Below are 26,368 nucleotides of genomic sequence, written 5' to 3'. Positions count from 1 at the left end.
GCTGTAGTGATATCTGACATAGTCATACTGCAAGATAGGTACTCGTGCTGTAATCCAAGCATGAATGGAAGCTTGTAGGTAACGTGAGGTATGTAACTGCGAACGGCAAAGGTGTCCGCAGCCACGCACTTAGTTTTTGTAGTCAAGTGTGACACCGCCTGTACTTCGTTTGTTTAGATTAAGTGGGTGACGACTTAGAGTACTAGGTACCCTACTATGGGAGAGCATAAAGTCGTCGCGTGGGCCTCACACTTCATGAGCCCTTGTTGTATAAAATTACACCGTGAACGAGCTCGCGACGAGTTGATTTATGAGGTTCATCGCATATTGCTTCACAACAGCGGTCAAATATTGCACGCATGAGAGGACGCATTTTTGCGAAAATGCTGTCTATGTATCGCATTTGCTAGGAATCACATCTGCCTGAAATTTTCGTCGGGGGGATGGGATGAACAACAAGAGAGAAGGCAGGGAGGTTAACCAGGCACATGCCCGGTTTGCTACCCTACGCTGGGGGATGGAGAAGGCGGCATAAAGATGAGAGAGAGGAGAAAAATAATATAAAGAGAGAGAGAAAAAAAGAGGATTGTCAGTCAATCGGCTGTCGCGTATGCAGCGGAGGTACTACACAAAAGTTAAAGGTTGTCAGGTAGGCCTTTAGTCCTCAAAAAATACAAGACAGCTTTGACTACTTTCTGAGCCGACGAAAGGTGAGGACGGTGTTCCAGTAGCATCTGCATAGAGAGTAGCCGATCGTTCAATTTTCGTTGGAGTGCCAAACAATCACATGTACTGATCTGGCTGTGAAACTAAAAATATGGAAAACAATACGGTGGAAACTACATAAACTCATGTTGTTCGAATATACATCCATGAGTTTGAGCCATGCCTCGCATCATACTGAAAGAATGTAAAGCCGAAACCATCGCAAGGACTTCAGACAGGCAAGCATTTTGTTGCCGTGAACTTCTGCAGATGGCAACAAGCCGTGCTTGTTCTCCACCTGTATAGAGAGGCGTATCGACTGGCTTTCATACTAAGCGAAAGTTCTTTCCAATGTCATTGCTAGCGAATCGGAAAATAAAAACTCGACGTCCCCGAATAAAGTGTGTCTTCGGTTTAGAAACTGTTGTCACAATCATTGAAAAAAACTTGTCGCGACAAGCGAATGTTTCATGCAAAAACCAGTGACACAATTGTAAATCTCTATGACTTAATTCGACTGTAATATCATCTGGTGTCGTGGAAGTAACGTAGTAATTATAACGGTCTCACGCTTTTCTTTCTGAAGGTTTCAGGCAATTTCCTTTGCGGGACGGCTTCGTGCTTTCCCATAGTAGAGTACTAAGTACTCTAAATCGTTCACCACTTTTTATAAAATTACGTCCTTCTACATTACAGTAGTTTTTTGTCGATGCGGCCTCATCAATTATAAGCCCATAGTAAAGTACCAGGTACTCTTTATCCACTTTTGGGGGCGAAGCTCCTTAAGCCGTGGGTCTTGCATCCGCGATGCATGCAGTGTCGTCGTAGTAGTAGGTAGCCACCTACAGTAGGCCCGCACTAGAGGAGCGGCACGCGCGCACCCTTTTCAATTGAGGAAAGAAGCCCGCGCACGTTAATCATATATAAAAAATAGTTGTTTATGAATAAATAACCTACAGAGACGAGTAATGGTAATTTAATGTCCAATAAAACTTGCCTTTAGTTTGATGCTTACTAAACAAATCTAGTATCAGAAGGACGCACTTTGAGCGCTATCCTTGGGTCCTTGTCGGGGTATGCATTCCTTAGCAGCAGGCTTTATTCCGGGTTTATGACTAAGAGAGAGTGTTGTGTAGGAGGCAGTATAAATTGGTATCCACGGAACGATCTTTCGCTCTCCCATAGTAAAGTACCAAGTACTCTAAATCGTTAAGAACTTTTTTCTACACACACAGAGTGGCTTTCACAGAGCAATATTCGTTGGGAATATGCATGGCCGACTACGCTCTTTGTGACACCAGCGGTGCCGAGGAGACCTCCCAGCATAACGTCTGCGACTGTCCTCGCTACGCTGTGCACAGGCGATCCCTCTCAATCACTCTATAGCACTGTAGCTATAAGAAAACCTCGTTGAATCAGCAAAAAAGAAGCAAAATAAGGAGAGAAAGCAAGGAAAAAAAATGAACCCTATAATGCATAAAGTACATTGTCATAAATCAACCGTTACCGCATGCCGTTTTCAATTATTTCTCGGGAACATGCAACGATTATGCCACAACGTCAAGCAATGAGTATATAGTGTGCTATATATAGTGTGCTATATATAGTGTTCACGCGTATGCCAAGGCCTGCCGCGCCTAGGGCTTGATGAAAAAAATGTAATCTGTAGGGCACTTCTAGTCACTTCTGACCACCCCATCGGAATGATTCAACGCTTCCGGCCTAAAAAAGAAACGATTTAGGGTGGAACAGCATTTTATCTTGTTCTCTGTTTTATTTTTAATTTTCCAGTACGGCGACACCCCGCTGCACACGGCCTCCCGCTACGGTCACGCCGGAGTGCTTCGAATACTCATCAGCGCGTTCTGCAACGCCAGCGAAGTCAACAAGGTGATACACCTGGCCACCGTGCCCTCATTTTTATTTGTACCTCACATGCCATCCCATACGTAATTGTCGTCGTGCAAACAAAGGCTTCACTTTGTAATTACACCGCCTTTTTGCCTTTCCTGTCCCTCATTTGCTCGTGAAAGCGGTCGACCGAATCGAACGCTCAGCAGTGCAGAAAGATGCGATGCTTCATGCACTTTGTAAATGTAGCCTACTCTTATTGTTTCGACACACTTGCCGACTCTATTACACCAGTTTCAAAGCTGAACATGCCGACGAAAGTTAAAAGAACGAGCAACGTATGCTTCTTTAAGAAGGGACTAAATCTGTTCACCAGTGAAACTTAAGTTATACGGTGGTAACAAAAAAAAAAAAAACAGTCAGCGTCGTTGTAGAAAAGAAACAGAGCCTGTATTCTCAAAAAAAAAAAATCCATTGTCAAAATGTTTCGTAAGACAATGTTTCAGCCAACCAAAATGCTTGAAACATCATTAGCGAATCTGGATGACAAATGGGAAACACAAAAAAGCTTCCGGTTTGCTATCCTGAACAAGGTGAATGGAGAAGGGATATGGAATAATGAGAGAAAGGGAGGGGAAGGCAATGAATTCACTTATCATTGCGGAACTGTACGTTGTAATGCATCTAAAAAGCAGCAAAAACATTGGATGTGAGATAACGCGCACGTTCATTCAGGCTTTATGGGGCACACTGCTTACAAAAGCATTGTCACTTACTCGTATAGCCGTTGCACTGGTAAACACTTTATCACATACCAGAGATTGTGGTTATAAAAGGGAAAAGAATAGAAAAGTAAGCCCCGTAACTGTCTGCATCAACGTGCGATACCTCAACGGTAGCTCACAAGAAATGGGAATGAAGAGGGATTCAAAGAATAGGAATAAAGGTATATATATGTATATATATACATATAAAGGTGTATATATTAAAAAAGATATATATATATAAATATATATATATATATATATATATATATATATATATATATATATATATATATATATATATATATATATATATATATATATATATATATATATATATATATATATATATATATATATATATATATATATATATATATATATATGCGCTAGGACAGCGAGCGACGACGACATATGAGAGATAGGAAAGATGGAAACACGGTCACACGAGTCCGAGGACGGGGCACCACTGGCGAGAGCTCTTGTCGGCGGCAGGAGATGGCGTAGGGCTAGTCCAGTCGGCCTGAGCTGCGCTGACGTCGGAGATTGCGAGGGCACAACCGGTCAGCACGGAACCACCAGTAAAACGAGTAAACAACTTTACTACTGTATTCCGGAGGTTCAGGTGCTCGACTTCTGACCCGCAGGTTGCGAGATCGAATCTCGGCCGTGGTGCCGCATTTTCGATGGAGACGAGGATGCCCCAGGCCCGTGTACTTAGATTTAGGTGCGCGCTAAAGAACTCAAAGAGGGCGAAATTTCTGGAGCCCTCCGCTACGGCGTCTCTCACAATCATGTTGTGGTTTTGGAAGGTTAAACACCACCGATTATTATTATTATTATCAACTTCATTAATGTCACAGCTCTTACCAGCACAAGGAACTTAAGAGAACGAGAATGTTGCAGTTACGAAAGTTTCAGTCGTATTTTAAAGATTGTACTAAATGTCTGAAGCTTTGTAATCCCGCCGCCTCTTGTGTTTGTGCTTCTAGAATGGAGACAGTGGCCTACACATCACAGCAGCAATGGGTCGTCGAAAATTGACAAGGATACTCCTGGAGGCCGGGTGTGACCCAACAATTGTCAACAAGGTAAGCTATATAAGTTATCAACGTCATTCCATTCCATGGTGAATTTGCACAGAATAGTTTTTTTTATTCATGCACGTATGGATCTAGTCCCGGAGTAGTTAGGTTTTGCAACAATGAAAGCCAAATTTCGGCATTTGTTCCTAGATACAGGAACTAGAAGTTGCGTCCTACCGAAACAAAAATCCTTCAAGTAATATGCTTTGATGAAACTAAGTTACCATGCAATGGCATGGCGCTGCTTTTATTCTGAAACATTATATTTCATTCCAGCAGAAAGATCTGTCATCCTGCAATATTAAAGCTCCTGAGAAAACAGCAACAAAAGGACAATAGCTCTTACACTAACTTATCTTACGTATTAACAGTTATACTACCTGTTGCACACATGTTTAAGATTTGCTCATAGCAGCTGCAGCAATGTTTTCGAACAATTAATGTTCTCAATATTGCGAAAGGGACAGTATGCAGCGTAGTTTTGTACTGGCCCAAACTGTACACCCCTTCAGATTTATTTATAATTGTGTTGCACATGTCCCAATTAATGCACGTTTATATGATAGTTTGTATATTTTACTTTGTGATAGAGTAGGTTCTTGTTTACCAAATTCAGCTCCGAAAACTGCCTTTTTTTAGGCTGAGCAATAAATTGTTCATGCAACCCTACATTCCTCTCCATGAAATGTTCTCCTTTAACGATGAGCCCGATGGCGAGACATGATATGGGAAGAAAAATGATAACGGGATAAAAAGGGAGCAGTGTAACTCTGGGAAATAGAAAGGTCGATGACCAAACAGAGCCGGCGTCTCGAACACACGGCTCGCGCCTTCACCGCGAATAAAATATTTCTGCCTGTGCTATGAATGGCATTTCCCTAGTCTACTCGTCCATTGTTACTAATAACGCTTTGTTTGGGTAAGCTACAGCGACCAGTATTATTTTCCCCGTGAGATACACTTTAAGGCTACCACGTGTGAAAACATAACTTAATAAGTTCCTGCATTTCACAGTTGGCGTCCTAGAGATAAGTATGGACGCGTTGTTCTTCGCATCCCGACGCCAAATTTCTTCAGAAATGATCCATATATGAGGTTTAGGATGTTACCTTTCGTATGGCAGCTTAAGGTATCGTTTATTCACCGCCACCCTCTTGCTCCATCACGGTACTGGCCCTTTGCGGAACCAAATTTCATGACCGGGGCCCGCCAGCTGCTGTGAGTTCAGGATCCCCCATTTAGAGTATCGGAGTGAATACAAAAAGATGGGTCACACAGCCGATGGCCATGAGGCATCAGGTGGAGCGATGAATTCAAGAAACTTTGAGGTATAAAATAGAACTGTGCCCGACAGCTTAGACTGCAGATCATTGAGAGAGGCCTTCGTCTTGAAGTAGACTGTAATATCGGATTATGATTATGATGATGATGATGATAGCGGCGCCTGTTCCCACCATTCTTCACGGGAGATGCTTACACAACACGGCGAATAAGTCACCTATCCTACTGCTATAAATGTTGTCTTCTTTATTATTGAATGTATAAAGAGAGGGGTTAGTGCCAATGTTTGGCACTGGCTACTCCTCCTGTCTTGTATAATAGTGGTCGTCGCAAAGTAAACAACAAACACAAGAATATGCCGCATGTAGTAGAACGCTCGTACACTCAGTATCAGTTACCCAATACAAAAATGTGTCCACTCACCAAAAAAGTTCAGAAAACACAAGTATTCACGCAAATGAATTCTCCACGCGTAACATACAGTGTCGCTATAAGATGATGTCCCAGCCCCAATAAGTCACGTGTGAAATACCTCTTAAGTGGCACATTATAACTGTAGCAGTCATTTTTTTTCACAAATTTTCGGCCAGACAGAAAATTGCAAGAATGATGTAGCTAAATATACCGATTGATGATAATGCTTCATGTCAGATCTAATACATCTGTCAAAGTTTTGATTTATCCATAAATTCCATTCGAGCGTCTCCTTCACTGTTACTGGTCATCAACGTTCGTGCGGTTATCACATGTAAATTTCGCGACGTCCTCGTCTTGCAGCAAGGGGAGACAGCGCTGGACATCGCTCGGCGCAAGGAGTTCAACGAGGTGGCCGACCTGATCGAGCATCCGCCGCCGCAAGTCATCCAGCTGGACTCGTCCTCCTCGCCGCTCGAAAGGCCGGTAGAAGGAGGCAAGAAACGAGAGAAGGAGAGTGGCACCTCGCAGGGCAGCAGGGACAGCTCGCACAACAAGGGCCGCACCAAGGAAAAGCACAAGAAGGTGAGAGAACACTCGTAGAAACCGCAGTGCGTCCAGGGAAAGAGAAGTCTGGTTGATATCTAAGGCTCAGTATGGCCAATACCCAAAAGTGATACCTAAGGCGGAGCGCTCATATCTAGCTTATACACTAAATAAATGTAAGAATGGGGGTGCACCCCTCTTTCGATTCAACTATGTCCCCAGCTACACTTCAGAATACCTCGGCGCTTTCATAAAAAAACAGTGAATTTCCGCCTAAAAAAAAGGTCAGCAATACCAGTGGCAATACACTCTAATTCTAGTTGAAGTTAGCAAGCAATATACGTGGTCTATGAAAAGCGCTCGAATACTAAGAAGCTCGGGAAAATTTTTGAGAGTTGTTTGTATACGCTTAAAACTAATTGCAAAAGCGTTTTCTTCAACTTTTCTCCCACAAAAAGTTGGGCACAATGACGTGAAATATATTCAGGATATCTCATTTAGAGTGAGCGGCATTAAAGTGTGCCCTTGCGTAAGCACAAGGGCACGCTTCATTCACTCCTAATCCTCACAAAAGGGAGCGTTTTGCTTATTCATTTTCTGCTCCCACTACAACCACTTGTTCAGTAATCCCCAGTGTTTCCATTCAAGCGCACCAGCGAGGTGTAGTACCTATCCAGGAAAATAACTGTTCAAAACTTGAAAGGGACACCACAAAGAAGACATACGAACAGATTGAGCGCGAACTATCGCCTGTTTTATTGACCGCAGATCGTCATTTGAACTGACCTTCCTAACAAAACTGCGCAGTTGTCAAAATGGTTGATTGGGCGAGTTGGTGATACATGACTAATTATGAAATGGAAGCGCACAACGTAGAAGCAGACGGAAAGACAGGGACAAGCGCTAGTCCCTGTCTTTCCGTCTGCTTCTACGTTGTGCGCTTCCATTTCATAATTAGTTGCGCAGTTGTGTTGTGTTCGGAAGGTTTGTTTAAGTAACGATCTGTGGTCAATAAAAGAATTGGTAGCTTACGCTCCATCTGCTGATGTGTCTTCTTTGTGGCGTCCGCTTCAAATATTTTCCTGCCCAGAATGATTCAATGAGCCCCTCGAGACGTCCTTGTGTGGTAGCTAATTTTACAGCAAGTTGGGCTTCACTGGCGAGCACAAAATATAGTTAATATTTGAAGATACATAATTCGGCTGTAATCTTTAATGCTGCTCACGCGTTTATTACTCGTGCTAATTTCATTTGAAGCGTCCACCTAGAGCGAGTACTTGTACTTAATTGGTCCTTTCGTTTTTCAGAGCAAGCACGGCCACAAGGTTCACTTCGACGACGAGAAGAAGGACAAGAAAGGAAAGCTCAGTCCGTACGGCTGTCACCAGACGCCAAATCTGAGCTCCTTTCCGGCCCCCAAGCTAGAGACGCTGCCCGCGGAACCCTTGAGCAAAGGAGAACAGTATTTCCTCGATCTAGCAGGAAACATACGCAAGGTATGACAGCGCCGTTTTTCACCTGGACAGGAACGAGCCGCTTCTAGATGTCACAAAAGAAATCAAATTTTATGTCTGGCCAATTTAAAGATAATTTTAAATGCTCTCGTTTTAATACTGTGTCAAATAATAAATTCATGATTGCATTCTATTATTAATTTCCTGATGAGCAACATATCATTCGCTTTTCATGGCAAGCCTATACCATGTTCCACGTTGACATATTTACGCTTAAGCGACATTACGTCGGTGATGAATCGGTTCTCCGGAAGTCTTCAACGAGTGACGGTAGTTTCAATAAAGGATGGCGTTATCATTAATTCGATAGTAGACTGAACGCTAGTTGTGTAAGAAAGACAGAAATGAGATGTGAAAGACAGCAGTCTTAACTGCAAGAAAAACGTTTGGTTGTTATACAGCAGTAGAATAGAATGAAGGAAAAAGAAGTGTAAGTGGTTTTTTCCTTGTTATACACTCCATCGAATGCCAATTTGCAGTCTCATAAATGATGTCAGTTTGATTTCATACGAGTATAAGGATAGTTTAATGTGGTAAGCTATATCCACAGTGATCATTTCAATGACTACCATCGTTAAAAAAAGCCTCATTATAACGACGCAATCGTTTGATTTAAGAGTTCAACATTATGGCTTGCATCTTCAGTAAACTCCCGATTTGTTTTTCTGAACCTGCGCAGGGACCTGTCGGGAAAGGCTACACGTGCTACTGTGCTCCCTTCTTCCACAACGTGGAGAAGAAGCTGGAGGCCGACAAGCAGGAACTCATTGACCACATAGACCACGCGCACGAAGACCTGAACGCCAAGATTGCGCACCTGGAGCGCAAGACGCGCAACCAGCTGTTCAACCTGAACCAATCGGTGCGAGAGAAACTAGCTGCTGAAAAGACAGAGTGCCAAGAGCGGGTGGAGCGTGCCGCGCTTCGCGAGCGCCTCGAACGAGAGCGGAGACAGGAGACTCAGCACGCCGAGCTCCGCAGCGAGCTGCAGAGCTACGTGCGGGAACGCGTCGCGCAGGTTGACTACCGCTGCAGTCCTTTGGGCCAGAGTTCGGACTCCAAAAACAGGTTCAGCGAAGTGCCACCCCATTGGTCCAGACGGACCAGGCTGAAAGGCTTTTACGGCAACGGAGTCGCCAGGGCGAAGTCGGAGGAAGTCCTGCGAGACCTCAACGGCGCAGATGGCATCGACGAAGAGGAGGAACTGGCAGCCGTGACCAATGACCGAGTCGCGAACGGGCGCCTGCCTCAGGTGCCTCCACCATCGGGACTCTTTGGCAACGAAGTAGGTCTGCCACCGCCTCCTGCGCACCTTGCGAATCGGTTGGTGTGCGGCAGCAGGCCAGACTTTGAGAAACTCGGCGCGAAGCCCAAGTACCCGCTGTGGGACATCAACGGAGGAGAAAGAACGAGCCCGTCGACGCTGTTAGTTCACCATCAACAACCGTCGCCAACCGCGGAAAGTCGAGGCGACCGCGGGGTCTGCAGGAGTCCCGCGGACCAGGCGTCGTCTCCGGGTGCGGTCAGGCATTTCAAGAGCCACGGGGACCTCACGGTGACCTACAAGAAAGAAGACTTTCAGGACGAAGAGAAGGAGAAGGAAGAGGTCAGCAGCCCGAACCACTCGCCATCGCCGCCCGTCACGACCAACGGAACGTGCCGAGAGGGCCTGCGGCCGTCGCCCTCACCCGCTGGCAACGGTGACTTGTCGACAGCTCAGGCTGCGACAACGTCGACAACGACGACGACACCGCCGCCGACGCACCCGAAACCCGCCAAGCCGCCGTTGATGCCGCGACCTACGCACCCTCCCCCTTACTCGAGCCACGTGCATCGCTTTACGGCGCCACCGAGCAGTCAAGCGAGGCCCCTGCGAGTGTCGTACGGGCCATCGCCCAGCGAACTGGCGGCGGCCGACGCTCTTTCGGGCTACTACAACGGTGGCGCCGCATACGCGAACGCCAACGGGGGTGCGGTCGAGGACCAGCTATGCAAACTGAACGAGGGCCTCTCGTTGGACCCCGAGAGCGGATGTCCCTCCAGTGAAGTGTGAAAACGTGTACCGCCCTCATCCTTCTCTCTAATGAAAAACAAACATTTGCCGTGCAGTGAGAGTGTCACACGCCCAACGATGCAAGGAAAGGAACAGAAGTTTCTGTGTTGTTTGTTCGTGCCGTCGCTATCTTTATTTTTCGCCGAGCGAAGTGCTGAACCAAAACTGGACGAGCCCGCCGCTCGATGTGCGACTGTACACCGCGATGCCATCGTTGAATTGATCATGTCATGTGGAGAAGTGTATGCAGAAATGTTCTGCATGCGCGTCAGTGGAAGTTTGCTTTTTTTTTTAATCTGTCTCGTCAGATATACTTTAAATGATATGTGTTCACTCTAGCAATGACTGTTTATTGAACAGTGCAGAGATACATCGTCGCACTTTCGCACTAATAACTTCGGGCCACAAGTGTTCCACATGGTTCGACATGGTTCACCTATGCAGTGAAACATTCATCTGCCACAAAATGAAGGTGTGCCAGAGCGAAAGTATACTGTACAGTAAGAGTTAACATCAGAGTGAATGGTAAAACAGCATCCAATGCTATCTAATCGGGATTCTTGATTCTTCAAAGTTTTTCTCACTGTCACTCTTCAGCAAACTATGAATGAATTATCGACTTATGCGCTCAAAGGATCACGAAGAGATGCCACTAAGTATGACCACGCACAGAATACTTGTACTAAGGAACATATGATGCCTAAATAACTGTAATGCTAATGTTTTAACTTCAGCGTCACAATGTACATTTCCATTGCATAAACCATACACCAGCTACGGACTTCACGCGCTAAGCTGCGGATGCCGGGTATGACATCGAAAAATTTTAACTACAACACACATAGCCATACTTCTTCACGTCAATAAATGAAACTCAAGTTAGCCTATACATTGCATAACTCTACGTAAACTGCTTGTAATTAAAAAAAAACAGTGAACAAGAAGTGTGTATAAACATAAATAATTGATCTTCTACAAAACGAGTGTCGCTTCCTCAGATCCAAGAAGAAAGACATTGTTGCAGAATTTTGAGTTTCAATTAACTTCAACTGGGATCCATTTGTGAACCACACTCATTGTCCAGAGAAGGAGTGATTGAGTGCGTGAGCACAGTCTTGATCGAAACCGCATGAGTGGCACCTTGACTTCAAGTCCTTCTATATGCGAGTCAGCTCTTCCAGAGAGAAAAGCTGAAACTTCGCATGCCGAGGAAGAGAAAGAGAAGACAACTTCGGCGGAGTCCTGGAAAGGGACATCGCTTTGAAGTAGTCAGGGCAGCTCGTGCGTTTTTTCATTGAGACCACCCGTTTTAATGTCACACAGTTTTCAAAGCTTTCTCGATATCAATGTACGAGCTTCTTTCCGTTATCCATCGTTGAAATCGAGGAAACTTGCTTCAATATCGAGATAGCTGCTATTTATATGCCGCTCACGTCACTGAAATATTTATTATTGTTTACAAAGGACGACTTGGCTTATTGGAATGGGTCTCACAGAGCTCATTCCCCGAATACACACTCACAAACGTTTCAATGCACGTATTCCATAATGCCGGAACATGTTAATCAAATTTCACGTAGCCTGCGTAGTATGAGGAAATATACTTTATTAAAACTTGTTGTTAGGCAAGTTGGTGCATGTTACAAAAAAATTAGACGACGCAAACCACCAGTGAAAGGAAAGAACGCTCTTTCATTTCGCCGATTATTCGGTGGTGCTTTGCGTCATATCATTTTGTTGTAGTATGAGGAGACCGAGAAAGCTGCGATAACAGTCTGTGCTCCTCGATTCATCTGTGCAAATGAACTGTCGCACAAAGAAACGCATATGTTCATATAAAAGATGTGTACAGTTCCTTTTATGAAGCATCTAATAAAAAGCCATAACATTCTTACGCGTATAAGCACTTGCGTTTGTGTGTGCATGTCTGTATGTTTGCGTGAGACATTAGTCTACGAATGAAGGAATATAATTTATCTTCAGGAAATGGAGAGCAAAGTTCACTTTTGCTTGCAGTTTGAAGACCTTCTTCAGAGCCACTAGAAATCAGCTGGTTTCTATCATCTGTACTTATTACTTTCAATGTCCCTTGTGAACTGTTCTGTCAAGTTATGTTTGAACAACAGGAACTTGAGCAAAGAGAGCTGGAGTGTTTCGCCAAAAATTTCGGAGCTACAAAAATCGAGAGGAAAAGCTGAATAATTATGCCGCACGAACAAGGGCGCCTGATGCAATCTACTGGCAAAAAATTAAAAAAAAACAATGATGCAGTTTTAACTTAGTGGCGAACCGCCCTATTACTTTTTATATCTTGCTTCAAGTTTAGCAGGGTACCACACTACTATATCTAGCGAAATGTTTGCTGCGCTTTTTGCAGACAATTGGCCTCAGAGACAGACTTTAGTGTCTTATACTCTTTAATGTTGCCTTTTCTCTGTCGCTTTTTTTGTAATTTTTCTCGCTCTCTCTTCGCAGCATTTCTTTTTATCATCTTTTATTCCGCTCACCTCTTTCCCCAGCACAGGGAAGCAAGACGGTCTAAGAACTGGCTAACCTTCCTGTCCTTCCGTTTAAACTTTCCTCCTCCTCCTTCCTCCTCAGGGACATACTTGTGACGCAAGGTATTCGTGCGATCGGTGCCTTTCTCTGTTTTTCTTGATACCTATAGCTGGTGTAATTCTGAGAAACGCGGTAGCTCGTAACGTGCTGCTTCAAAATGCGGCAGTTTAACGTTGCTCATAGTCCTAGACATACGGCGCCCCGTGTACCCCAGTGCTCAATGTCAAACTTGAACGCTATAGGGTTGGCAACAATGACCCTCGTATTCAGAAACGCTCCTTGACTTGACTTTCCACCACCTTCAATGCAGCAAAAACACGTTTGAAATGTGCTGCATTGAAGACGGTGGTAAGTAAAGTTCAAAACAAGAGGCGTTTCTGAATACGGGGTTGAGTCTTCCTGGTGTAAAGAAGGAAAAAGAAAAACTGATTCTCACTAGCTCATGTAAGAACCTCATTGTTCTCAAATTACCCGTCCCGTGTCCAACTCTCGACCCACATTCTTCAATGGCAGATGGCGTGCATTACAGGCCAATGACTGGGTCCCCTCCGCAAACAGCGCGCTCTTCGACGCATGAGACGGTAATTCCAATCCTGGAGTTAGCATCGCCTAAGGTGCCGGAGTGCACGTGCATCTCAGCGAGCTGCGACGAAATTGGAAGTGCTACTCGTGACGACGTTACGGCGCTGAAAAGGAAGATAAAAGGAAACATAACGAAAAACAAACAAAGCAGACTGGGTATAGAATGAGCGCAAGACGAAACAGTGGTGCACTGAGCAGCGACGGTGTCTGCCACAACAGCAGCAGCATGAGGGATACCTATTGTATCGAGGCCATTAAGCCGATGTAGCGGTTACAGCGTCCTCAGTGTTCAGCATGCTCCCAGCTCTGCGGCCTTTCTTTCGCCGAGTAACGACTTAAGGGAGGCAAGAAGAAAACTTGAAAGCGAAAGCGAGGTCGGACAAAGCAAGTCGTATACATGCGCTGAAACGTGCCCCAAAAAGAGTGGTAGAAAAATAGCACTTTTTTTTCATCTACCGGCCTGAATAAATAGATGTAACTGAGGTGATTCTTCGTGGTGTCGGCGTACCCAAGAATTTGAAAGATGTTGAGCGGTGTAAGAGGTGTGTTTCACCCTTTGTCATTATGAATAGTGATGGCTCTCTCAAAGTTTAGTGGTATCGTAGATTAAGGGCCAATACTGGTCACTTGTCACATAGACAAAGCAAGCTCCGACTCATGACAGAAAGTGGAGTTGGTAAGTATCCAAATAGTTCGTAACACGCCGAAAAAAAATGTGCTCAAGGTTTGGTGAATGAATGAATTGTCGGTATATTTTCACAACTTATCTGCATTATGTTGTGGCGTAGATAGAATGCAATCGGTGAAAAAAGGCGTTCACTTATACCGGCGTTTCGACAAGGTGGATCCATCATTGCGAACTTCGTTTCCGCCTTTAGGAATGAACTAATCGAAACATTTGTCTCACCAGCATTGCTCATTCATCCACACTTTTATGCTCACACCCTATTTTTGCAACGTGACGTATAGAGGAATATGGGTTAATCGCGCCCATCATACGAACCTATACAACATCTGTCTTAAGTTTCTGCACGTGTGCGTATGCACGCAGCTGGTCTCTCAAGCTCTAGGAGTCACAGATTACACGACTCCACAGTGAACGTGCTTGCATCATCTATTGATGCGCAGATCCTAGACCTCGCTATACTCAACTAAGGTCTGATAAGAGCTGCGTTTTCTCAGTGGAGCGTAAAAAAGAAACAGCAAAGTAATCGGAGCCATAGCCGAGTGGTGCTGGAAACAGGCTAACTATATGTATGGCACGGGCCAGTACAGCAGAGTTATGGCGCCATTTAGCAAAGTCGCTGGCCTGCTTCGCTTCTATAAATGCCCAGAACACGCCTCGAACCAGCTGGTGGTCCTTGCGTGCGTGCATAGATGTCTCCGTCCGTGCTCCAGATATCGCTGAGCGCAATTTATGGGCAGGGTGCGTTAGGCATGGTACCGAGAAATTTCATTACTTGAACGAATTGCGAATAGCGGGTGAGGAAAGATTGCTGAGAGGTAGGTAGATAGATTATGAGCGCCAGCAGGGCGGTAAAAGCAAGTGCGTTCAGGCTGCATATGCGACATGCGTGAGGCACAGGGGCGGACCTCCTGCAAGACAGGATTTCCCACGTCCCCGTATTCTGTATAAACGGAGTCACGGCGGTTCGCTAAAACACAGAAACAAACGAAGACAAACACTAAATTTGGGAATTTGGGCGTAAGAAGACTCGCCTGTGTGCGTAATATACTATGCAGACGTGAAGACAACAGCTCCAGTTCTTTGAACACGAGAACGAGAGGAGAGACAGAGTAAGAAATGTGAAACAAATGTGTCGCATAAATGCGCACACTGTTCTCTGAAAGGCTAGGAACTTCACGCGATTGGAAAAAGCTTTGAATCCATCAGAAAAAAATATCGCTGCTTTTGCAGTCATAAAACAAAACAAAAAACTGCGAAAAAAATTGAAATGAAGCGTACATGAAGGTAAAAACAAGAATAAGCACTGCCTTTCAACTGAGATTTTGATCGGAAAAGACACAAATATGTGCCTTTGTGGTAGGCTCGTCACCAAAAAGATTTTTTTTTTTCGGAGTGAAGGGTGGGCACTTGTTGAAGGCCTTGGCATATGTTCACTATTTATGTGCGGCAGAACACTCCCCGCCACTGAATCATCCTAATTTGAAGGAGAAGGGGGGGGGGGGTAGCCTAGAGGCACCTCTTCTTACTTTGGGCCTGTTTTGTGACTTATGTTTGACGCGCTCTGGCATTGGTTAAAATGGTGTAATTTTTCGCAACAGGGAATTCGTTCTATCCTAACACCTGGCGTATCTTCAGCGAAGGCTCCAAGCATGTGTCTGAGATAGTATATAAAACAGGAGTTTTTTGAATTTGGTCACTCTTGCTTTAACTGTGATCAAACCATAATTAAATTGAGCGCATACAAATGACCAATCGTGATTTGACGAAACAATTTTTTGTTCTTATAGACACGAATATAGAAGGAGCTGTTTGCATTAAAAGACAGCTCCCGGTGTATACATCACATCATGGCTTCACATGAGAAACATGAAGATGTGCCACAGCATATCCCAACGGGGAAAAAAGCAGGAGGAGGAGGCACATGAGGATGAAACATTGTTGTAAACATCCGGTGGACTTGGTGGTGCGGGTGCCACATCGAGTCCGCCAGGAGCGTGAGCTTGTTCTTTTCTGGCTCACACCTCGAGCCATATAGCATGAGCTGCGCGAGAGACGAGCTGCGCGAGGCAAGTAAAACGACGATGACGGTATATGGTAATGATGATGACGCTACAAGTGAAATTGTTGCACTGACATTTTCATCGTTTAGTCCATTACCTACCTAGGTTAAAAAACACTAGATAATAAAAATTTTCGGAGCCTTCCACTACTGCATCCCACACGATCATATCGTTGTCTCAGGATGTGGACGTTTCCATGCAGTGCAGGGTAGCAAACCAGACACTAGTCTGGTTCCCTCACTGCCTGTCCTCTTCTTCCTTTCTATCTTCACGGACGTAAACCCCACAGGTTATTATGCATGAACTACTTATTTTATGTACTTTTGATAGTAAACTATAGTTTCTATCAGCTTTCTGGGGAAAAGTATTGAACTTACAGTCACAAATGTGTAATCCCTGCATGTCACGAATAAACGAGCAAGCAAACTAAATAAAAATAAGCGAATAAATAAATATATAAATAAATAAATAAATAAACTGCTTTCAGTACGATACCTAATATATCAACCTTTATTCAGTTTGCGATGAATACAGTTCTGTTATGAATTTGCTCTGTCGCGATGGTAGCGGTGGCGAAGAGCGGCAAGCCGTCGAGCGGACTTCGATGAAGCCTTAGCCCGAAGGTGAAACAGGGAGGCAATCCGTTTGGAAAACAGCAACAAAAGTAGCGTTTACTGTAGCAGGTTGTCGTTTACAGAGCCGGCCAGCACGACAACGTCGGCTGGGGCAAAATCCTCTAACATGGGGCCGGCTCGGCCTTAAATAGCGTCTTTGGTCCATTCTCTCAGACCAGTTCTCGGGCTCGGAGGGGGAGACGTAGCCATACCCGGAACTGCAAAGTGGTCCGGCGGAGGAAACGACGTTATCCCCGGACTGCACGGTTCTCCTGCACAGAAGGCGGCGCTGGGAGGGGGAGGGAGACAGTTCGTCGAAACAGGGCTAGATCTTGTGAGACGTGCTCCTGAACGAGGAACATGTCTGTGGCACAACAGCACCCCCGCCGCCAGACAATGCATCCGGAGTTTTGAGCCATCAGCGCGGCTCGGAAGGAGGGATGCTGGTTGACCATCGGTAGCCGTTCCGCTCTCTCCGCCCGTTGAGACTTCCATAGGCCTGCAGAGATTCACTGGAACGATGGAGTCGAACACAAAGGCGAACCACTCCGGCCAAAGCAAGCACCCTCCAAATGCTGATCAAATCGCCAGACCAGCAGGAACCAAATGTTTCCTCGAGATTACGCTGGGCTAACAATTAGCATCACGAGCAACGAATCTCGGGAGGAATACACAGTGCTGACACTCCTTTAGCTAAGTGTCAGTACATGACACCGCTAAACCAAACAGAATTTTTTTGTTTGCAAGCGATTCTCAATTGTGATTTAGGCAGAGTCTGGACGATCGAAGCTGCTGAGTTTAACTCAATTTGGCCCCGTAACTACAATTTAGAATACCAAGCAATTATGAATCACGCACATTGGCGTCACTTGCAAGCGTCAGACTGTTAAACATAACAAATTTCGTCATCCTACAAGCAATCATTCAATGCGTGCCACCAACGATCATCACGAAAAGAGTAAGCACGCTTGAAAAAACTAAGAAAATAAGACTGAAAATCAAACTTGCGTGGGTTATACAAAACAAAGTGAAAAGTTGACCTACATTTACGTGCATACTTAAACGTAATGCAAAACCCAGAAGGTACTTTAAACAAGAGTTTTTACACAGCCTTCTCTGTTAAAATAAAACACATTAACTGTTCCCTTTGAAATATTATGCAAACAAAATAATCAAACAAACATATCAATGCCTGCTTCTCCAATTGAAAGGAAAGGAAAACTTGCAAAATTTTAGATGCACTCATAGCTCATAGGAGGGCGACCAAATTAGATAAGGTTATTCTCAAAATTTAAATACAAAAAATACACTTCGTTTTAGCAAGGCGGCACTCTCTCAGGCGAACTCTGGGGAGTCGCGCACTCCACAGCTTTCGAGGATTGAGGTCTGGACAAAAGGACGACAAATCGACCTGTTCGCCGAACTCAGTAGCAGCGACTTTTGACCCGCAGCCGCTGAACTCGAAGAAAGGGGCATCTGCACTGCCTCGTTTACGCCGCCCGTTCGATCAGTGACCCTTTCGCCACGGTGGGGAAAAGTCGCTTGTGTTACCGCTCAAGCGCTCGCAACGTTTCCCCACTTGCTTGCATCTACAAGGCAGAGAAAAGGATGAGACCAGGCGGTGATTTCGGCGTTCCAATTTCCTTGAATTTTGGTCTTTGTTGACGTGCTTCCCGCCTAATCTCCATCTCAGTGATGGTCTGAGCTTCAAACATTTCCTGCAGGGCCCTTTCGCGATCCTACGCCTAGCCCTGAACCTGGCGTAACGAATGAAGGCGTCACAGCACTTAACAGCTGCTTTAACATGTTTGATGCCTCTCGTCTCTTCCGCGCTACGCTTTTGCCGACGCTTTTTTCTCTTCGAATGGCTAGGAATGGTGGAAGCCCCGACACACTTATTCAGAAGCGCACTGCCTTCGACAGGCTCTGCCAAAACTCTATGCGGCTGAAGCAACTTATCTTTGTGGGGAGTCGAAGTTCCCAATTTGTTGGCTAGCGTTTCCTGGCGCCCGGTGCTAGCGGTCTCTGCCTGTGGCGTAACGGGAGGCCCGATTAATTTAAGGCTAACAAAGGCGCTTACAGAGCTTTCAATCGGTGGGGCTCTATCGCTGTCGTGGATAGCCCTTTTTCTCTGGTCTTCAAAGTCGGCCTCATGCTCTCTTTTTCGAGCTTTACTATGCAGCGCATCCTGCTCAAGCTTTTGTCGACAGCCTCCAACCTGTAGCGCCTTACGACGCGACTTGTCGTCAAGCTCTTTTTGACGCGATGCATCTGGATCATGTGCGCTGCGAAGCGGCTCCGTCTCTAGCGCCTCGCGACTTTCTTCGGCGTCCCACTCTCTCTGGTACACTTCTGCGGCTTGTGCTTCGCAACGGGCCTCAGCTTCCATAGCTTTTCGGCATGCCTTATCTTTACGCGCTTCTCGACGCGCTTCTACTTCTAGCGCTCTTCGGCGAGCCTCAATTTCACGCGCTTCCACCTCGATCACTTTACGCCACGCCTAATCTCGCTCTTTCTGACGCACATCGGCGTCCTGCGCTTTGCGATGGGCCTCAATTTCTAGCGCTTTGCTGCGCGCTTCAGCGCTGTACTTGTACGCTCCACTTTCGCAGTCGGTAGTACTCATATAAGCAAAGTGGCGGAACAAAGCGTATTTAACCCTATCAAAGTCATGCGCTTCCTCGGTGGATAAGCACTCCAAAACGCTTGCGACTTTGCACGGAAGCAACGTGGCAAGCTTTTCCGACCATAAGTCTCGCCCAACACCAATGTCGTCGCAGACCCTTTCAAAACTAACGAGAAAAGACACGATGTTCTCGTCCATTCTGAAGGGCCCGAGCCGGTATTGTGCTCGCTGCCACTTAATCGCTTCAATTTTATGGTCAAGCTCTTCCATTCTGAGAGCATGCTCTCTCCTTTTTCTGCTCTCCTCGGCCTTCCATTGTTCGCGCCTTTGAGCTTCTTCGGCCTTCCGCTGTTCCTCACAGATGAGCTCCCAAAACTCGTCAGCTTCCTCAGCCGTCACATTCTCTGCCCGCATCACCTCGAGAATCGCTTCCCTTGTTTTAGCGAACCCGGTGGAAATCCCCATGGCTCGACAAATTTCGAGGAGGTCCTGCACCAGGTACTGCTCCATCGCGATCTCGTTTCTCGTGATGCTCTGCTATTGATATTCACCGTACTCTAAAGCTAATCTCATGGTTTAGAGCACGTGAATAATAAATTACAACCAACCAAACACAAAATGCTCTCCTAACATCTGCCTGTGCTAGAGAGTTCTGGCGAAGTGAACAGTAAACGTTGGGCACTCACCCAACCAAAGTAGCCGACGATGGTCCAACTCGTGGCTGCCGTCGAACAGTATCAGGTCTTCAGGGATCCGGTCCAACTTGCCAATGTTGAGATCCGGGGTTGCTTGTCCCAGCTTGCCGAACGATGAGAACAGGCTAGCGTATCGCAGCGTAGCCAAACGCTATCACGGCGGTCGTCCTCGTGCTCGGAGATCCGATCCAACTTTTCAGCCGTGGAGATCGGGGTAGCGGGTCCCAGAGCAGGAAAACGTTGAGGACAGGGGTCTGATCCGGCGTGCCAAACGTAGGATATCGTATCCCGAAGCTGCCAGCCACTGTTATGAATTTGCTCTGTCGCGATGGTAGCGGTGGCGAAGAGCGGCAAGCCGTCGAGCGGACTTCGATGAAGCCTTAGCCCGAAGGTGAAACAGGGAGGCAATCCGTTTGGAAAACAGCAACAAAAGTAGCGTTTACTGTAGCAGGTTGTCGTTTACAGAGCCGGCCAGCACGACAACGTCGACTGGGGCAAAATCCTTTAACATGGGACCGGCTCGGCCTTAAATAGCGTCTTTGGTTCATTTTCTCAGACCAGTTCTCGGGCTCGGAGGGGGAGACGTAGCCATACCCGGAACTGCAAAGTGGTCCGGCGGAGGAAACGACGTTATCCCCGGACTGCACGGTTCTCCTGCACAGAAGGCGGCGCTGGGAGGGGGAGGGAGACAGTTCGTCAAAACAGGGCTAGATCTTGTGAGACGTGCTCCTGAACGAGGAACATGTCTGTGGCACAACAGTTCACAGAAAGTTCTGTTTAGCAAATGAGTTACTGCTGATCGGTGATCAGCGAGTAATCTTCTTCAAATATACTCACTCACTTTTTCAAATATACTTCAAATATACTCACTCACTCCATTGGAAATGCAGCCGCCGCAGCTTGGATTCGAACCCGTGACCTGCGGGTCAGTAGCCGAGTGCCTTAGCCACTAGACCACCGCGGCGGGGCGACGAGATGAGGACAATACACGGACCAAAGGACAGGTATTATCCTGTTTTCCATCCCATAGTTCGCAAGAAAAAATCATGAACTCAATAGCATAACTGTTTAAAAAGCGGCCTATGGCTTGCCCATCGTCTGCCGCACTCTTCATTCCAGGGGGCGACACCAAGCACCTATTCACAAGTGCCTTTATTAACGCATAAAACTGGTCAGTACTGTATATTGGGCAAGTCGGTGTATTATAATGTGATACTGAAAACGTGGAGTTCTGTTTCTGAACCATGTCATGGGCTGTAGAATAATGAACTAAACACAAGTTACAAGTCTAGCGTTCCCCCTGCTGCAGGTGATTTCTTTTGCTATAGTCCTTTTTCTTCATGCTCAAACATAGATGCGCCTTAGCAACATGTTACAGAGTTACTACGAGAAAAAGGCGTCACGACAAACAAACGTTTGTCTTCTCTGTTGCACTGGTTGTTCCAGAATCCTCCAGTTCAAGGCCGTGCAAGGCGACGGCGCCATCTCTCATTTCGCCGAGGAATGCCATCGGCAGAAAGCCACGCATAATCGCCAGCGCAAGCGATAGATCGAATAGGTTTCCGCGAGGCTCCTCCGCATCTCTCCATCATGCATCAATCACCGTGACGTAACACGTCTTCCCCGGGCGGAACAAAATAGTACAGAAGTCGCCCCTCCTGGGCCGCCGTCGGCAACGACCTTCAGTATTTGCCACACAGTTCTGTGCTGACGGTGTGATGCACCCCGAAGGCAGTCAGCTATTCGTCAGTGTTAGACACCGTGAATGTGCACGCTTAACTGAGGTGTATGCACTGCGTACCTTTAACGACGTCGTTATTCGAAGTTCGGTGACCTCTTTGCGAGGATAGATGCTGCGACCAAAGCTACCTGCGGTTGTATTGTGTGGCGTCATTGCAACGTGCAGCTATACGTAACATTTATATCTGAGGTTGGACGTCCTAAAACCATCATATGGTTATGAAAGACGCCGTAGTGGAGCGCTCCGGACATTTTGACCATCTGGTGTTCTTTAACGTGCGTTGACATCGCACAGTGCAGGGGCATCCACCATTCTGTCTCCATCGACATGCGACGCCACAGCCGGGATCAAACCCACCACATTCGGTTCAGCAGCAGTGCACCCCAGCCGCTGTTCTAACAAGGCAGACAACACGCGGCTATTGAATGAAAGAGGACGGTTATAGACACAATATATACCGAGAACCTTCGAAGCTAGTATAATATAGTTGCAATGTTCACAATCATTCAGAGCCTCGAAAAATTTATGCAGATTAAACTCCCCTTTTGGCAGAGTTTATTTATTTAAAAAAAGAGGATTGAAATTATATTTGAGACACATTCTTGTCAGTTTTAATAGCGAATAATTATTTTCATTAAATATGCGTAAGTTCATTGCAACATGTTATATATGCCATAACTGCTTTTTGCAATAAAGCTTTAACAGGTTCATGATCTATATTGGTACATTATTAACGTATGAAATATGATGCAGTGGGCATTAGAGGACAAGGCGAACTCATCCAACGCGAAAACTGTCCGGCGTTCTACGTCAGCGGCGTTGATTAGGGCGGGCGCGTAAGGTATTTTGAGTTTTTGAAAAGAGAAGCTTTTAAGGCGTCGCCCGAGTGTTTCCGTCGTAACCGCCACTCGTTAGTTCTAGAATCGGCCATAGAGGGCGGTACTTGTACTATACGCTGAAAAATGCAAATGATACGACACTAGAGGGCGTTACTTGTAGGAAAGGAAGATTGACGTCACACATACGGAAGGAGATTATCGCGTGACTACGATCGCGTGTTCTTCGGTGGCACCTCGGATGGGCGAGCTGCTGCAGATCTATCAAGCAGCTGCGGGACCGGTGCATCTAGCCGTCCCTCTTCCCCCACCAACAGAACAACCACTGGCTATCAACACTGGTCTGGGAGGGCTCTACAAGCGTCGCTCACCCGTTTGCGCACTGAAGCAGGCATCTGCCTCCAAGATAGAGGAAGAGCTGGCTGGAAGGCTCATTGCGTACATGGACGGCTCTGTCATCCCAGACACAAGCTTGGCCACAGCTTCCTGCGTTATGCCAGCACTTGGTTGGACGGCCTCCTGCCGTCTGCCTTTTGCGGCCTGCTCTACCGCTGCAGAGACGGCCGGTTTCCACCTGGCAGTTGACCTCCTGGCAGCAAACCCCCCAACGTGCCCCGTGGCTGTCGCGTGCGACTCAAGAGCTGCGTTGCTGGCTTTGGAAAAGCCGGAACAGGCAGGCTTCGCAACGCAGGTGCTCGTCACCAAACTGCATGCCCTCCTTGCCAGTGGCGTCGATGTTTCTCTGCACTGGGTCCCATCTCATGTGTTAACCCAGGGAAACGAGCAGGCTGACGCCCTGGCGAAAGAATCATATCGCTCCACCGTCCCTGTGTGCTGTACCATGGTCGCCTCAGACCTTTCGAGGCTCAGATTGAGGAGTGTATTGCTGCCTCCTCAATGTGAGGAGGCAGCAACAACCCGGCTGCCTGACCGAAATTTCACCAGGAGGGGAAGGTCCCTGCTATTTTGCTTACGCATCAGCTGCTCCTGGCCTGCAGCCCGGCGTCATCGGCTTGGCAAAGCCTCGTCCCCTGCGTGTACTGCGTGCGGGGCAGATGAAACCATTGAGCACCTGTTTTGTGTTTGCCCAGCGCTTCGCACACAACCCGGCGTCTTGCTCGCCACACTCCGTCGCCACGGTCTGCCCGCGGCTACACGGAGGGACCTTCTCCTTCCTGCATGGCACCACACCCAGGTCTTCGAGGTGGTTCTTCTCTTCCTTGAAGATACTGGGCAATACAACCGGATATAGAAGCCACCTGTCAAGTCCTTGGTCATGGACGCCATTTCTCTTCTTCTCTCTTCTTCACATCTTTAATGCCCTCCCCCCCTAGAGGTGCTGAGCCGTGCTCCCAATTAGGGCTGCAGAAGTTGCGTCTTTTCCTTTCAACCTCTATCGCTCTCGGCGGCACCATACGCCGAAAGGCGCTCTATAATACAATAAAAGCGCCGTCTTGGCACGCGCGCACATTCAGAGGCTCGGCGACGGAGGATGGACAAGGCTGCTGAGCGTCGTGCGCGCAGGGTGGCGGCGGCTCGCGCTCGAAGAAGGGACCCCAACGTCTGGGCGCGCGAGGCAGAAGCGCACTTCGAGGACACTGCTGCACGACAACGGGAAGCCGAAGAGGAGCAGCGGCGTGCTGAACCAGTTTCCCCCACTCTCCATCATTCTCCCCGTGAATATTCTGTCATTTTACAGGTGTTTTTCACAGGCTATTGGCGTAAACAGTTTTTATTGGTTTAAAAGAGGTACAATGCTCTTGTTTAGAGACAATACGCATGTATAGAACACTCTCAACCGACGCTATTGCAAAACCCTGCAGTGCGCTTTATCGACCCTTCGAAATGACTTGCTTGAACCTATAAGCATAAATACTTGCTTGTGCGTCTTTACAAGAGGGTTAAACGGCAGCTGTCACAATACCAATCAAGCTTATGTCATTTCAACCAAAAGTGAAAAACTGTATAGCCTCGCACATTAACAATAACAATGAAATAGAGTGAGATATGGAGGGATAAAAAGTTGGCAGATGCCACAAACCTTGGCAATCAACGTTATGCGAAGCATATGGAGGGAATGTGACTTTTCTGCGCTTAATTTAGTGACACATTACAAAACGACGCTAAAGATATGCAAAAATCTTGTACGCACAGACATATGTTGAAAAGTCGCATGTTTCATATAGCCAATTGTTCACATTTGTGTAACGATACCAACAGCAGCATGAGCAGCAGCACCTCAAGCAGTAAGCTCATATGTAACGTTCGATGGTAGCTCTGGACCACTGCTACTTAAGTAAACTACAGTGGACGGCAATTAACAACAATTAACATTAACCCGACGAGACGGCTGGATCCTATAGGTTACATACGTAACGTTTATAAAGTTGGATAGCCGGCATCGTAACCACAATTGATGTTCCACCAACGTTACTCCTGACTAGTATATATTCCCTATCACTATCGAGACCTGGCGTGGCTCTGTTAGAATACTTTATCATATTTATTTTTTTATTTATTTATTCACAATACTGTAAGCCCTGTCGGGCTGCTACAGAGTGGGAACTACATCATACAAGGACAATTCTAATTTACCAACAAAAGATTCAACTATACTATATTATATCCCAGATTGTTTGGGTTTGATTATAACTGGGGCCCTGATGTTTACTAATCACTTTCGTCAGGTCATTGCTGCTGATTTTTGACTTTTTTCGCAACGCTCTCGCATCAGAATTACCTATGTGTGTTCTCGCCGTTCCAGGGTAGGCATAAACTGTCACTCACCTTTGGCACACACCCATGCGTGGTATAGGGGTACGTGCCACACGTGTCTAGCTGAAAGGATTTGGCGAGGTAAGCGTAGGGATTGTCACAATCTTCATGACATGACCAGTGAGTCATATCTGTCAAACCATCTTATCCTCCTATATTAATTTTGGTTCACCCTAAGTTGAATGGGTGATTACGAAAGCACCCAGAAGTTGGCGACTAGATAGACAAATAGAGATGCACCGAACGTCTCTGCAGTCCGCAGAGAAATGCTTCGCATTTATATGTTTAAGGTAATCCAAACGTGAACAGAAGACGCAACTGAGCAGAGCCAATATATACAGGAATAAAGGCATAGAATAACTTGATTACGGCTGAAGTGTGTCAAATACCTTCTCTCGAGTTCCTCAATGAAGCAACACCCGTGCAGATTGAATGAACATGTTCTATTCATGACCGCACCTAATTTACTTATAATTGCTACGACACTGATCACCCACTACAAAATACAGCAGAACAACAATGCAAGAACACCAGTAAATGAAAGAAAATAAAACGCATAATTTATTCATTGCTCGACTGCAATCGCTGGAGGCGACCGCCCCACATCAGCCTGTACTCCGAACAGACGCATTCCTATTTACTGATATTTAGTGCTTTAGTAGAAGAGCCTGGGAAATAGAGAGAGCAACAGATTCCCGCCTGCGGGTAATAAACATAAAGTAGATAAAACTTCTACTAAAGTAGATAAAACTTCTAAAGAGAAGTCGCCAAACAAGCAATATCACTGGAGCAAGCGTTTGCGGTCGTGATGACGACAAAATCACTTTTCGATTCGAAATGTCGGCATAAATGAGATTCCTTTTTTTTTACTTTTTCTCTACGTCTGTGTGCAAACAAATTTGCCTTTTTTCAAGAATGTCACCTCATAATCAATTGATAAATGATCTAGTCATACTTATTGCTCCAGTTGCATACTACA

At 46.2% G+C, this 26,368-nt stretch overlaps 2 protein-coding genes across 2 annotated transcripts in view; one reads left to right on the top strand and one right to left on the bottom strand.

Moving 5' to 3' along the window:
- LOC142774558 (uncharacterized) overlaps positions 1-10,355 on the top strand; it is a 76,331-nt gene extending 65,976 nt beyond the window's left edge. Inside the window, exons 6-10 of the mRNA XM_075874994.1 lie at positions 2,497-2,595; positions 4,313-4,411; positions 6,464-6,685; positions 7,954-8,142; positions 8,840-10,355. Of these exons, the coding sequence (XP_075731109.1) occupies positions 2,497-2,595; positions 4,313-4,411; positions 6,464-6,685; positions 7,954-8,142; positions 8,840-10,213 (1,983 nt within the window). The 3' untranslated portion in view covers positions 10,214-10,355. The remainder of the gene's footprint in view (positions 1-2,496; positions 2,596-4,312; positions 4,412-6,463; positions 6,686-7,953; positions 8,143-8,839) is intronic.
- LOC119181229 (rho family-interacting cell polarization regulator 2-like) overlaps positions 1-26,368 on the bottom strand; it is a 336,392-nt gene that overhangs the window by 265,133 nt on the left and 44,891 nt on the right. The window lies entirely within an intron of this gene.

The sequence above is a fragment of the Rhipicephalus microplus genome, chromosome 10 (assembly GCF_043290135.1).
Source record: "Rhipicephalus microplus isolate Deutch F79 chromosome 10, USDA_Rmic, whole genome shotgun sequence".
Lineage (NCBI taxonomy): Eukaryota > Metazoa > Arthropoda > Arachnida > Ixodida > Ixodidae > Rhipicephalus > Rhipicephalus microplus.
The sequence above is the reverse complement of the archived record's forward strand: the minus strand, read 5'-3'. Positions and strand labels throughout refer to the sequence as shown.